At 55.8% G+C, this 14,259-nt stretch overlaps 3 protein-coding genes across 17 annotated transcripts in view; all 3 read right to left on the bottom strand.

Annotated features, from left to right (window-relative positions):
• Window positions 1-861: 861 nt before the first annotated feature.
• LOC111138811 (aquaporin 10) lies at window positions 862-4,075 on the bottom strand. Its single transcript, XM_022490713.1, has 6 exons — window positions 3,454-4,075; window positions 2,966-3,092; window positions 2,169-2,306; window positions 1,953-2,071; window positions 1,511-1,728; window positions 862-1,054 (listed from the first exon to the last, which is right to left on the bottom strand). The coding sequence occupies exons 1-6, from the start codon at window positions 3,556-3,558 to the stop codon at window positions 862-864; spliced, it is 900 nt and encodes a 299-aa protein (XP_022346421.1). The 5' UTR covers window positions 3,559-4,075.
• Window positions 4,076-8,366: 4,291 nt separating this feature from the next.
• On the bottom strand, window positions 8,367-11,151 carry LOC111138898 (HCLS1 associated protein X-1). Of its 6 annotated transcripts, none has more exons than XM_022490870.1 (7): window positions 11,061-11,151; window positions 10,252-10,511; window positions 9,891-10,084; window positions 9,223-9,274; window positions 8,992-9,098; window positions 8,774-8,864; window positions 8,367-8,621 (listed from the first exon to the last, which is right to left on the bottom strand). In XM_022490870.1, exons 1-7 carry the CDS (start codon window positions 11,081-11,083, stop codon window positions 8,536-8,538), a joined length of 813 nt encoding a protein of 270 aa, XP_022346578.1. In that variant the 5' UTR covers window positions 11,084-11,151; the 3' UTR covers window positions 8,367-8,535. The 6 variants fall into 6 exon arrangements, with proteins under 6 accessions (XP_022346578.1, XP_022346577.1, XP_022346576.1 ...); XM_022490869.1 differs by having other exon boundaries at window positions 8,774-8,860; window positions 8,988-9,098; window positions 10,988-11,133; XM_022490868.1 differs by having other exon boundaries at window positions 10,988-11,132.
• Window positions 11,152-12,098: 947 nt separating this feature from the next.
• The window catches only part of LOC111138910 (ubiquitin associated protein 2 like), a 41,300-nt gene continuing 39,139 nt past the window's right edge, over window positions 12,099-14,259 (bottom strand). For 4 of the 10 annotated variants that reach the window (XM_022490897.1, XM_022490894.1, XM_022490896.1 and 1 more), the window contains 2 exons: window positions 14,018-14,215; window positions 12,739-13,611 (listed from right to left, as the gene is read on the bottom strand). In XM_022490897.1, coding sequence (XP_022346605.1) covers window positions 13,357-13,611; window positions 14,018-14,215 — 453 coding nt within the window. In that variant the 3' untranslated portion in view covers window positions 12,739-13,356. The other 6 variants (XM_022490903.1, XM_022490899.1, XM_022490902.1 and 3 more) reach the window with 3 other exon arrangements.

The raw sequence follows: 14,259 nt of genomic DNA, 5'->3' as shown, positions 1-14,259 counted from the left end.
CCCCCACTGTACATCCATCCCACAGCCAAAAAGCCAAATCAGCCAGCAGAGCAGCGAGCCCGGGCGTTTTTTGTTTTTTCAAGTTTATTTATTTCAGTAATCTCCGCGCGCAACAGGGGCTCGAACCCACGACCCCGAGCTCGCGTCGCAAGTTCCTCCGACTGAGCCAGCCCGGCGCCCCTAAGGGAGGGCCGGCGCGTTTATTCGCTGGAAAGGGGCCCCGCAGCGCGGCCCCTGGAGGGGCATGAGAGCGAGCATCCCCCTCCCGCTCACCCGGCTCCCCGCGGCTCACCGCACCCCTTTCCGGGACCGACGGCTGGAGCGTCTGGGCGCTGGGCCGTGCCTCAGTTTCCCCCTTTGCGCTCCCGGCCGCCAGGCAGTCCCGGCTCGCCCCCTCTCCATCCAGAGAGCCGCCCCGCGAGGGCAGGGCGGCCGCACCGAGGTCCGGGGCTGGGAGCCTTGCGGGGGGACCGGGCTCAGCAGCAAGGGCCCCTCGCCGCGGCCGCCCCCCGGCCCCCCGTGCCTCTCCGGGGCGCGCCCTCTGGTGGCTGCTTTGAGGCGCTACGTCCGCAGCAGCGGTGGGGTCCAAAGACCAGCTGGGGGAGCAGGGGAGCAGGAGCAGCGGGAGGAGCGGAGGAGGGGAGGAGAGGCCGCGGGGAGCGGGGAGGAGCGGGGGAGGCCCGGAGGGGCTGGCCCGGGATCGCCCGGTGCAGGCATCCTCTCCGGCTTAAGAGGAAAGGGTGCCTCGATAGCCGACCGCGAAGCCGGCGCATTCGTCAGAGGAAGAATGTCCGGTCCCCGACGCCGGACTTCTGGCCCTCCGCAGCGTCCACGAGGGCGGTGAGGGCTGTCCTGTGGGAATCACAGCTGCGGCCGCCGAGCTGGGGCAGACGTTTCCCAGCCTGAGGCTTTCCGTCGCGCGAGCTCTAGATCCTGAGCTGGCTCTGACTCCTCGGGGTGGTGGAGGGCCACCAGCAGCTGGTACGTGGCTGTGCCAAGCGTAGCCCCCACCAGAGGGGCCACCACAGGCACCCACCACCAGCCATTCCCGGCACTACAACAGAGGGCCAGGAGGAGGGACTCAGGGCTGACTCCCCTCGCCTCCCCGCGGAGGACCGGCCGTCGCATAGGCGCCCTGAAAGCAGTTCCTGGGGAGATGGACGCCAGAGGAGTTTGGCTCCGCAACGAGCACAGCGCTTGGAGGGGAGCCCCTAGGAGAGCCTTGGTCCAGCCTCTTGTCGTAGGGGATTATCTGAATATACCCCTGTTGCCGAGGAGGTCACTAATGCCCAGGAGGTAATGACACACCCAAGAGCAACATCCTTACAGTTTGTGGGGGGAAGGGTGGGGGGAGAGGAGAAGGGTAAGAGAGAGAGGGAGAGCTACGGTGTCGATGAGGGACACTGTCCCAAGAGGCTGAGAGAACTACGCAAAGGGGGAGCTGGGGACCCAGACTCTGAGGGAGGAGAGTGGAGGGACTGCCTCAGGGGAGGGGGCCATAGTCTCCCACCTGAAGACTTCAGGGCCCCAGCCAGCCACATAGGTGAAAAGCCGTGGGCCCAGGTCGCGGGCAGGGTTGAGTGGGAACCCACAGTTGACACCCAGGGATAGCCCGATGGCTAGGATCAGCAGCCCCACAGCCACAGGCTCCAGACCCGCAGGCACTCCCTTGTTCCGTGTGTCCGTGATGGCCAAGATCCCCACAATAAGGATTCCTGTGCCCAGAACCTTAAAAGTGACAGAAGCAGAGGGGCCCCCATGAGCTGCCAGACGATCCCTCTGCCCTTTCTCACCCAAGGATCCTAGGCCACCAACCCTTGTCATCTGACTTTGTCCAACATGGGTAACTGGGGTGGGGGTGGCTCAGAGAGGAACCCAACCCCCTCAGCCCAGGGAGTTTCAGGGGACGAGGGCAAAGAGCCAGGCTCTCCCAGTCTCTCCCTCACACTCACCTGATCCAGGAAGCCATTGTTCAGGGACAGATAAGGGGCAGGGTAGGTGGCAAAGATGGAGGCTGTCTCCCTGGGCCCAGTCACTGTCAGGTTCCCACCTGTATAATTCTGGAGGGCGTCTGCAGGGGACGGGGACACCGCAGATTCCCATCTTCGTTCATGCAAAACCATTGCCAGGCGCGCCCAGCTACACACCAGTGTGCCCGACAGCCTTACCGTAGTAGACGGCATAGGTGGCTCCGGAGGCACAGAAGGCCGACAGAAGCTGCACCAGGCCGTAAATGGGCAGTTTGGCCCAGGGCAGACGTCCCAGGAGGCACATGACCAGGGAGAAGGCCGGATTCAGGTGGGCCCCTTCAAGGATCCAGAAAAGGAAACCAACATCCATGAAGTGTCCCACCAGGCACTCACCAGGTGACGCTGCTGCTCCTCACAGCTTTTTAATTTAATTTTACTGATCTTTGCCCCCAGTGTGGGGCTCGAACTCACAGCCCTGAGACCAAGAGTGGCCTCTTCTGACTGAACCGGCCGGCACCTCTGCTGCGTGCAACTCTGAAGGCAGACGCTACTGTTCCCGTTGTGTCGGGAAGCTGAGGCTCAGGGAGGTCATGCAACTTGTCCGGGTCACAGAGTAAAGCCCAGGGTCTGCCTGCCCTCTCTACAACACTGTTCGTGTTCCAGGCTCCGGCCGGGCACACTGGCATAGCACGTGTCCAGAGGAGGAGCAGGTGAGGTGCTGCGCAAAGATGACCCCCGGGGCTTCAAGAGGGGGACCCAAGAAGATGGCACCCACCCCGATGCCTCGCCACAGATCTCTGTCTAGGTGAGTGGCGGACACACACGAAGGGGAGGGGCTGGACCAGGCCAAAGCCCTATCTCCGTCCGGGGCACTAGCCAAGCTCAAGGAGACAATGTCCATGAATCACCAAAGGATCTGCCTTGTCAGCATCACCACAGACCCACACTCCCGTGCACGGTCCACGTCTCTGATGACCAGACCCCGCCCTTCTCACCTGAAACGTTACCGCTCACGTAGGTGGCCACCGTCACGGCCAGGGAGCTGGCCAGACACATGGTGAAGAAGTTGCCTTTGCTTTCTCCGCTGGTGACGGCCTGCGCCACAGACCCCTGGGTGAGGAGCTGGTGGGGAGAGGGCGGATGAGGAACAGGAGCCGGAACAGGGGGACCGGCAGCGGGGACAGAGGCTGGGAAGGCAAGGCGCCAGCGGAGAGAGCTGAGCGCGTGGGCTAGGGAGAGGGAGAAGCAGACAGAGGGCGATAAAAGGGAGACAAGGAGGACGACTGAAGACAGGGAAGGAGAATGAGAGATGGACAGGGCCAGGCATAAGTTAGGGAGGAGGACAGGAATGGCAGGGACACGGACGGGGAGAGAAGTGACGGGTGGTTGGAAGACGCGAGACACCTGCAAGAAGAAACAGAGACCCTGGAGGAGCGAAGAGCTTTTGCCCCCGCCCCCACCCCCGCTCCCCGTCCCAGCTCACCAGGAGCACGAACACGCCGAGAAACTCCGCCAGGCACTGTCGGCCCAGCTGGCTGCGGAGCCGGAGCCGGCCTTTGACTTGGGCCAGGGGCCAGCCGTAGGCCATGGTGAAGACAGCCCGTGTCCGCCTGCCGCTGTCTGTCTGCACCGGCACACAACTACTGACCCGGGAATCGATAAGGAAACGACTTTAAAACTGATTGGCTCAGCTCCAGCACAGCAATATCTGTACCTGTACAATATCTGTACCTGTACACGTGTACAGGCTGGGGAGGTAGAGATAATGGGAGAAGGTCTAAGGGCAGGCCCCGTGCATGACCAGAGCCTGGAGTTTGCCCAGGCTCTGTCCCCTTTGTCACCCCCATTCCTTCCAGGAGTAACCTCTTCCTATGCTGCCGGGTTGGAGGGAGTGGCCCGCGTCGGTGCTCTTGGCCACCAGCACCTCGAGAGGCAGCACTACCGTTCCCACTCTGCTTGTGAGGGTCTCGAGAGCCTCGGGACTCCCCAAGGCCACATGGCCATCTAAGGGCTCAGTCTTTCTCCCCATCTCCTGCTGCACGATGCCTCTCTCCTGCGGAATGTGACACACCTCCCCCACCTGATGTGGGAAACAGAGGCAGAAGAAAATCATTAAATCTCCTTACCTACTGACAAGCCCTTGAAACAGACAGAGTGGCTCTCCCCTGGGGACTCAACTGCCCTCACCTTGAGGTTTTGCTAAGGACGATCCTAGCCTGACTGGCCCCCTACTCCAACAGGTCCAACCAGGATCCTGTAAGTCTACTTTAATAATTCCTTTAGGAAACTTTATCTCTAAACCTCCAAAATAGTGTCAACAATCATTCTCAAGCATATGACCCACTGATATACATCTAAAGGGTCTCACGAGAAGATTTTTATTACTGGTGACAATAGGTAGCCCCTCAAGGTCCTGGAGACCTCGTTTCCAAAATTCCTTAGAGACTTACATCATCCATAATCGCCTTTGTCCTCACCCACCCCCAAGTCCACCCCTACTCTGCCTTTAAAAACTCTGTCACCTGGTTCGGGGTCCAAGTCCCTACCCCGCTGTGCCGGGTACACTTGGGCCCAAGCTTAAGCTTTCAAATAAACCCTTATGTGATTGCATCGGTGTCGGCTCCTTGGTGGTCTCTTGGACGTGAAAACTCGGGTACAACACCACCCATTTGGACACTTAAAATAAAACCAACTCGTTGCACGTTTGCCCTTTCATGCAGAGTCTCCCCTCGGTGAGAAAGTGCTCGAGCTTTGTGTCCCCTGCCTCGGCTCCGGACAGAGCGGACAGAGCGCTTCCGGCCCCGCTGAGCCCCCCCCCCCCCGCCCCCGGGGCCCCCCCCCCCCCCCCCCCCCCCACTCCTTTGGGGCCAATGCACCCATCACCAGGCTGGGACTCTCAGATGCTGAGAGCACACAGCTCCTTCCCGCACGGGAATACCTCTCACGGCCGGGACAGCCTCACCCAAGGGGACATGCCCCCTTACACGGCCCGTGTCAATGACTGGTTGGTGCAGGGATGCAAAGATCTGGCCTCTTTGCCTTGAAGTAGAACAACCACAAGGGCCGCTCCAGCTTCCAAGTCCCCGTAGGATCAGCTGCGGCTTCTCTTGTAACTTCCTTGTGTCCATCTCCCTTTTTGCCTAATCCTGCTCTCCTCACCTTCTTACATGTGCGCCCCTGAGACCATTAGCGCCCCCAGGAAACTGCGCATGTCTCTTCTCATCTTGGTCTTTTCCCAGGGAACCCAACACAGTGGTTCCACGAACTCTAGAGTGGAATTTGGGTGATCACTTACGGGCTGGTTGACGAGAACCCTGTCGTGGTAGCAGGTAGAAGATGGACAGTCTGTAGCTTGAAGCAATGCAATGGTTAAAATCGCCAGCTGTCGTCCGTTGGAAGCCGTCACTGGGTGAAGGACAGGCACCTATGTAGGACCTCCAGCACGGGAGAGGCTGAGGGAAGCGATCCTAGGTTCCGCAGAATGGATCACTAAGCCGCGGCACACTACAAAAGCCCGTGGTCTCCCTTACAGCACTTGAGGAAAGCCTAGCCTCTTGGCGTCCAGTGGGCATCAGCGTGGGGCACCAGCTCCGGCGTGAATGGGAGGAGTAGCTGAGCTTTAGAGAAGGTGGAATTCTCAGCCCCAGTCGGTTTCCTACGTCAAGGTTAGGATCCTAAAAGAAAAAGGGTAGGACTCTGACACTTGAAATAGGGACATCTGGGTAGATGCAAATGAGAATCTGGAATTCCCAGATTCCTCTGAACCCTCTCTCAAATCATCTGGATTTTCCTTTTTCTCTAGTGTTCTGAAGTAGAGGTTTTGTTTGTTTGTTTGATCCTTGCTGTTTAGCATGTGGTGGGTCTTTCAGATTAGAAGTAAATATTCCTCACTTCTGGGATATTTTCTTGGTTTATTTCCTTGATGGTTTATACAATTCCAGTTTTCCTTTTTTATTCTTTTTTCTTTAAAAAAATTCTTTTTTAAGTTGGAGTATCGATAAGTATGTTAGTTTCGGGGTACCTTTTTTCCTGTTTTCTGTCTCTGTTACTTGGTCTTTCCAGAGACTTCGACTTTGTCATCAAAATCTTTGGATAGTTTTTCATTTTTGCCGTCACATTTAACTCCTCGAAGTTCATTCTTACTTATTTCTCCTTTGTAGGAATATCTTCTGGCTTTCTGAATATATCATATTTCTAAGGACATTAAATGTGCCCTTTCTAATTGTTCATCTTTCTGCAGGTCTGTTGCTCCCAAGTTGCTTCTCTTCTGCATGTCCACCACCCTTCAGGCTCTGGGCTATCCACACGTCTGGCAATCTCCAGCTCCATGTGTTTATGGTGATGCGCTGAAAAGCGGACTCGAAAAATCGATTACAAGGGAGCCTGGGTGACTCAGTTGGTTGAGCATCCAATTCTTGGCTTTGGCTCAGGTTATGATCTCAACGTCATGAGATCGAGTCCTGCAGCAGGCTCCGCACTCAGTGGGCAGTCCGCTTGAGAGTCTCTCCCTCCCTCTGCCCCCTCCCCTGCTCACATGTGTGCTCTCTCTCAAATAAATAAATAAGTTTTAAAAATCAATTGTATTTTTTTAACTTAAGATTTTATTTATTTCTTTTTTTTTTTTAAGATTTTATTTATTTATTTGACAGAGATCACAGGTAGGCAGAGAGGCAGGCAGAGAGAGGAAGTGGAACAGGCTCCCCACTGAGCAGAGAGCCCGATGCGGGGCTCGATCCCAGAACCCTGGGATCATGACCTGAGCCGAAGGCAGAGGCCTAACCCACTGAGCCACCCAGGCGCCCCAAGATTTTATTTATTTCTTTGACAGAGACACAGCAAGAGAAGGAACACAGCAGAGGGAGAAGCAGGCTTCCTGCCCAGCAGGGCGCTCGATGCGGGACTCGATCCCAGGACCCTGAGACCATGACCTGAGCTGAAGGCAGACACTTAACAACTGAGCCACCCAGGCACCCCAGCTGCATTCTTACATACTAGAACTTGGGGAAAAATGGGAGGACATGTTCTACTAAATACAGCCCCGCAATTTTAAAATGTGAGTAGGTACAGAGGTAGACAAATAGATTAACAGAAAAGACAGAAAGACCCAGCAAAGGGATCCATGTGTATTTGTATATATGTGTGTGTGTATAAAATATATTCATAGTGTTTGTACATATTTATACACACGTGTTCATTTTCCCAAATAGAAAAAAAACGAAGTTGATCCCCTGGTTCATATCAAATAGAAGAGAAAATCCTGGTGGACTTAAAAACCTAAATGTAAAAGGAGAACAAATAAAACCTTAGAGAGAATAAATAAAGGAGAGCATTCTTTTCACCTTGGGTTGGGGAAATTCCTAAAAGATATAGAAAGCACTAACCATAGAGAATATAAACTTAGCTACAATAAATCAACTTCTGTTCATGAAAAGATATAATAAAGAAAATGAAAATACAAAATTTTATTGCTGTACCTTTTCTCTTTGTTCTTATGATTGGCTTCCTTAGAAAAATCCCTCATTTGAGTCATTTCAAGAAAACAGGTAAATGAATGTGTAAGATCTGCCACTCTCAGTCACAGGACTACAGTTTGTTGTTGTTGTTTCTGTTGTTTTTAGATTTCATTTATTTATTTGACAGACAGAGATCACAAGCAGGCAGAGAGGCAGGCAGAGAGAGAGGAGGAAGCAGGTTCCCTGCCAAGCAGAGAGCCCAATGTGGGACTCGATCCCAGGACCCTGAGATCATGACCTGAGCTGAAGGCAGCAGCTTAACCCACTGAGCTACCCAGGCGCCCTGTTGTTGTTTTTTTTAGATTTATTTATTTGAGAGAGAGAGAGAGAGAGAGAGAGAGAGAGGATATGCACGTGAGCGTGGGGGGGGGGGGGGGGGGGGCACAGCCCCTGCTGAGCAGGGAGTGGGATGTGGGGCTGGACCCTAGGACCCTGGGATCATGACCTAAGCTGAAGGCAGATGTTTAACACCCAGGTGTCCAAAAGGTTTCTTAATGAGAAGAAAATCTAGCAACTTTTGTGCTAGTTACATTTTCTCCAACATACATTTAAAAAAAAAAAAATTTGCCAATGTAGTTCCTTGAATTCTCTCACGAACTGTCTGATCATAGTGATCCCAGAGCTAGGGAAGCAAGTGTCCCTACATTTCCATACACACTCCCTCTTTTCAGAACCCAATGTGTCCCTGTGTAGAAATTTTCCTGGAATTGTCTCCCTTTCTAAGAATAATCATTTTCTACTGGTACCTGACCCTATTTATCAAATCGGTTTTGGAAGTGGAACAAAAAATTAAGAAATAAGAACACTGTGGGCCAAAATGATCTGGAAAGCCCTGGATGGTACTAGGAAGTGGAACAGCCTAGACAAAACTAAGACCAAAGAATTAGCATAAATAAAGGTTTTATTGGTCAGTTTGGGCGAGTCACATACTGCATACCCCCAATTCACTGTTCTTCACACCCAAGGCCCTGAGGCGGCAGGAGGGAAAGGTAAGCCCACTGATGGTGCGCCAAGGGTGGAAAGAATCTGAAGGCCTCTGAGGGTTGACAAGGCTACCGGGACCGGAACCAGCGTCCTAGAAATAAATCCAGGATGGAATACGCACCATCCAGGGCTGCAGGATTTGGTGATTCTGGATCTAAGGAAGAAAGTGATACACAGAGACACACTAAATGAAAGAGAATGGGCAAAGGATAAGGAGAGTAATAATATTAAAGGCTAGGAAAGTACGGGTTCCCCCTTCTCAAAGAAGTAAGAGATGGATCCCTTTGATTCACACACTTTACTTACCATCTCTAGGACGGCCATCTCCTTCCTGATGGGTTACCGTGGTCTCTGTCCGGCCCTCACTGTCCACCACAGTCCGGCGCTCCTCTACTGTCTATAAGGAGAAGCCCGAACCGTGTCTCTAACATCAATAAAGATGAGTTCATGGTTTCTTTACCTAGATTGCTCTCTCCATGGCATCCTCTGGCCACAGTTCTTTCTACCCCTCTCTTCCAACTCACCCCATCTGGCTTAGTGATCTTGGTCACCGAGACGCTCTTGAAATAGGATTTGGGCTGAGGTTGGAGAACTGGGCCGAGGCCCTCCTGGGAAACTTGGGAATCAAGATCTAGAAGGGCAGAGAGAGGAAACACGAAATCAAGAGTCCGAGGAAAAGAGGGGGCCAAGTATGACAAGAAACTTCAGGGAGGAGAGCTGAGGGCACTTTAAACGGCCTCTGCCTCCAGACTCACCATTGTCTTCTCTGGCTCTAGAACGGGCGGTCGTAGGCCACATATCATCGAACTGTAGAAAAAAGCAAAGTAGGTGAAATGATACCTTTCACTCTGAAACTTGAGGGGTCACAGGACACAAAGTACCCCTAAGATCCAAAACCACCTTTCCCTGGGAGAGATAATCGCACTCGGGGTAGCTTTACTTACTCACCCCTTTCTCCTCCTTATCTGTTTTATCTATCCTTCTACCAAAAGGCTCTCCTGAACTGACACTTCTTTTTTTTAGACCTTTTTTTTTTTTTTTTTTTGGAGATAGAAAAGGAAAAAGAGAGCACGAGAAAGGAGAAGGGCAGAGGGAGGAAAAACAGACTCCCGGTTGAGCACAGAGCCCACCACGAGGCTCGATCCCAGCACCCCGAGATCATGACCTGAGCCAAAACCAGACCCTTAACTGACTGAACCATCCAGGTGCCCTGATTTTTTTTTTTTTAAGAGAAAGCAGAACTCCCATCTCTGTGTCTACTCCCACCAAAATCCTACAAGGAGCTTAACACAGAAAACAGACATGAACACTGAGCGGGGAGCCCAGGACCCCACCCCAAGTCTGTCAGACTCCGACAAGCCTCCAGTCTGTGCTCTATTAGCTGTCCCCCACAGGCCCTCACTCTGGGCCCAGAAGCACTCACCACACCGAAAGGTCTCTGGGAGCCCCAGTCCTGTGCTGGTTTGGGGGATTCGCTTCTTGCGTCACTCTCCAAGACCCCCCTGAAGGTCCCGGGCTGCTGACTGTCTGGATACTTAAGCATCGAGTCCCGGAGTGTCTGCCCCTCCCGTCGCCTCTCACCGGGTGTCTCAGACTCAGGACCAGGACCCGGAAGTTCTGCAGAAAGAGGGCAGATGGCTGCTGGGGCTGGAGAGGACCTGGGCTCTTTACAACCTTGGTATCACCAGTCTTCTCACGCTGCCCGCCCTGACTCCTTTCCTCGGGCTCCTGATCTCACCCACCAACCCAGGAGAAACCACAGGTTGTCCGGGGACAGCACACACCCGGAAGGCGGGAAGGCAAGGTCCAGGTCCCCATCTCGCTGAAGATGTTATTGAAATCCCGAATTAGGTCGTCAAAGCCGAAGTTATCATGGAAACGCATCCCTCCTCCTGGGCTGAAGCTGAAGCCGAAGCCAAACTCCTCGGGGGGCTGGGGGCCCTCAAACCTGGAGCTCCCACGGCCCCACGGGGCTTCTTCCTCCTCGTCCTCGTCGTCCTCTTCTTCATCTCGAGTCATCCCTCCAAAAAAGGGCTCTCTGTGGCTGGGGGTGAAGGCAGATTTGAGCACCAGGACCTCAGCACCACCGTAAACCACACCGCGAGCTCTCGGCGGGAGGGGCCGAGGGCAGGCGGGGGTGCGCAGAGCCGAGGTGCGGGGGAGAGGCGGGCCGTGGGGTCTGTGCTGTGGTCGCGCCGCCATCCCAGGCAGGCCTCACCTCGCGGTCCCCCGCGCGCCCGGCGGCCCTCTCCCCTCACCGGCCCGCCCCCCAGCCCCACCGTCGTCCCCGGGGCCCCTGCTGCATCACCCCAGACTGGAGAAAGCCTTAAACTGCTGTTAGTCCTCCTCTCAGCGGCCGCCCAGGTGACTGCCGCCGGGTGAGCGCTCAGGGTGCTGACTTCCGTCCCGGCCGCAGCAGGTGAAGGGGTGACGAAGACGATGCTTTCCCAAGAACCGGGCGTCAGGGGTCACGCTCCCCTCAGAGGACCCCACCCTCGTCCGACCCCGACCCACTCTAACCTCCGAGGTCCAGAAAGGCCGAAAAAGCCCCGAAAGAGATCAAAGAGGCTCATCCCCGTTTTGGGACTCGAACCTGCGGACCCCTGCGAAGCCCATGCGTACCCGGCGGCAGCCTGCGTTCCGCGGCCGGAAACGCAGCGAAGCGTCGGGCCGCCTGCCGGAAAGCAAGCCTGCGACCCGCACTGTCGTAAAACGACCGTCCGCACGACGCGGGGGGGGGGGCGGGGCGGAGCGGATCGCCGGGTCCCGAGCCGCGGGCCTCCGGTGAGGGCGGTGGGCGGCGCCGCGAACCTGCCGCCGCCCGGGAGGGCCCCGCCCCCGGAGCCGACCCCTCCCCGCCGGACGCGCGGGGCCGCCGGGGCTTCCAGGCCGCGCGGGGCTGGCCGCCGCCGCCGCCAGGGGTCAGCCTTCGCCCCGCGAGCCGGCCGCAGCAGGTGCCCGGGGCCGCGCGTGTGTTCCCCCGCCGGGCCGCACGGACTCGGCGCTCCGCACCCCGCACGCAGTCCTCACCGCTCCGGGCGGGCTCTGCAGCTTGCGGGGCGGACGCTTGGTGCTGGAGCCCGGGGGACCGGGCCAGTGTCGCGGGGGCAGGAGGCGTGCGGAGCTGTGAGTATCCCCCGGCCCGTCCCCGACCTCCCCGGCCCCCCGCCCCCGCCACGCAGACCCCCCCCCCCCTTCTCGCGGAGCGCCCGGGCTCCCTTGTGTTCGGCGGCTGCAGGTAACGCTCCCTCCTCCCGCGCGTTTGCCTGCGCCCGTGTACACCGCACGCCCCGTCTACACCGCCCGCCGACTCTTCCAGCTCCTGCTTCATCTTCTCCTCCCGCCCAGTATCTGCTGTCCACTCCCTCCCTTCACGGCCCGAAACCTGCCGCGGGGGGCGGGGGCAGCTTCCGGAGGGAACGGGGTCGTGCAGCGGCTCCTCGCAGGTGTGAAACCCTTGGGGTAGAAGGAAAGGGAATTCCCGGGGGCAAGATCCTGGCGGCACATTATGGCCAAAGAGCTTTTATTCCCGCGACTCGGGAGCCCCGCCGGGGGACCGGCTGGCACAGAACACCCATTCGCCAAGCTGGCCGACGAGACCGTCCTAGACGGATCAAGAATGGGCAGAGGCTGAAGGTAGAGGTTTTCTTTTTATATATACAAGACACATTAATCCATTAAATTTGAGGACACAGTACAAAAAAAAACACTTCAACTAATTCATCTGACAACGCTGTTCATATTCATGACGCCGTTTTTTGTTGTTGTTTTGTTTCCTAATAATAAAGAAGACGACTCAGGGCTGTTGGGCTGATATATATTTGGGGGTCCCCCCTCCCCACCTCACCCATACACCACCAGGGTGAATAGGAGGAGGAAAAGGAAGGCAGGGCCCACAGCAAAGTTTCATAATCTTGAATGCAAGGGGGTAGGAGAGGAAAGGGAAAAAAAAAAAAAAAAGAAAATACAAATCCTATAATACATACAACAGAGTGGGGATGGTATGGGAACGGGACAGACATGAAGCTGAGGCATGGGGCGGGCCGCTGGGGGTAGGGGGCAGCGGACCCCCCCCCCCATTCCTTTCTTTGATGCTGTTTCCGTAGTTGCCAGGCTGAGAAGCCCTCTCAGAAGATGGGACCGGGAGAAGAAGAGGGTCAGGGCCTCAGTTCGCCCCCCAGCTGTAGCTGTTGTAGGCAGACTTGTTGGTCTGGGGCTTCTGCGGGATGGAGCTGGTCTGGCTACGTTGCCCGCTGCCCGTCTGCAGGGAATGGGACGATGAGGAGGAAAAAGGTGTCTAGTTAGTGGGACAAATCTGTGACATCTTCAGATGGAGATCTGGAAACTGTCTTGCTCTCCCATTCCCCCTGCTTAGAAACTACTCCGAAGTTTACTTCCCAACCCCAGACAACCTGGTGTGTAGAGCTGCTAGAGCACCTGATAGGTCGAACAGCATTTTCAACCTTTCAACAGGGCAGCAGTGTAAAGACGGCAGCTACCTTCTGAAGACAAGACAGTGAATGAGTCCTACCCACTTTCAATCCCACCGTCTCCCCCCCCCCCCCCCCACACTGCTCTGAGAAAAGGCTACTCTCTCTAAAGAGAATTATGGCCTCTTGGAGAGGAGTGATCAAACGGTGATTTCACTGATCCCAAGAATACCTGAAGTCGGGAAGCTGTCTCTGAGAGCCAGGAAGCCCTTATCCCGGCTCCCCGGCTGCCTATGATGGAGGACAGGTCACCTGTACTACCGCCACAGCTCCCCACCCCTACCACACAGCAGCGCTGAGAGCCCACTGCAGGCAAGGTAGGAGACACAGTCTGAGGCCCCAGGCTCCAGATGCTGCCCCAAGAATCCTTTCCATGCCAGTAACCAAGTGTTTCCAGAGTCAGGGAAGGGCAGAAAGAAAAAAGAGGGCACTGGGGAGGGGAGGACAAGAGAGGGACGGGAGGCCAGAGAGCTCAGCAAGGTGTCTGTGTTCGTGTGTCCTGATCTGTGACCGTGCAGCCTTTTCAAGTTCCCTGAGGCTGTGGAGGTGAAATGGGGGCTGGAAAGGAGTGGGTTCAAGCACACCATCATTCAGTTTCATTACCTGCTCCTCCTGCTGGCGCTGGCAACAGAGAACCATCTGCAAATATGGTAGCTGAGGCAGAACCAGGATATATGGAAAATAAAGGGACAAACTTTGACAATAGAACTCCACCATTAGAAGGGAAAGCTACAATGTCAGGGAAGGGGGGAGGCTGGGAGAGGTCAGAGGGTAGGTGTGACCCAGGTCTGATGGGATGAGGGCAGCTGTGCTACAGGAGGTAGAGGAGAAAGGTACCAAAGGAACAGGGCAAAGGAGGTTTGAGCCTGACCCCTTCTCTGACCTCTCCTCAGCCGCGGCTGGTGTTCTGTGCGCTTGTGTCTGTGTGTGCTGTGTGCCCATGGCTGGCGCTGGGAGGGGTGGGTGAAGGTGGTGCTGAGGAAGGGTAAGAAGAGGAAAGGGGGGCAGTTTTAAGGGACAGGAAGGAAGAGGAAGGGAAAGGAGAGGGGAGGGCTGTTACCTGGCCGTCCTGCTGCAGGTGATGGTGGAGGATCTGGGAGTGCGGCTGCTGATGGGGGGTCAGGATGTGCATAAAGGGGGCAGGCGGGTAAGCAGCAGCTGTGGCCGGATTGATGGGCCCCCCACTTCCTAGGGCTGAAGGCAAGTTGAAGGAGGCAGCAGGAGTACCGGAATGAAAACCTTGTTTCTCAAAGGACTGCTATGCAGGGGGATGGAGAGACAGTAAAAGGGGTCAGCAAACCA

This window comes from Enhydra lutris, unplaced genomic scaffold (assembly GCF_002288905.1).
Source record: "Enhydra lutris kenyoni isolate GAN:26980312 unplaced genomic scaffold, ASM228890v2 scaffoldscaffold94, whole genome shotgun sequence".
Classification (NCBI taxonomy): Eukaryota; Metazoa; Chordata; class Mammalia; order Carnivora; family Mustelidae; genus Enhydra; species Enhydra lutris.
Note: the sequence above shows the minus strand (reverse complement) of the source record. Positions and strands in the feature narration are given on the sequence as shown.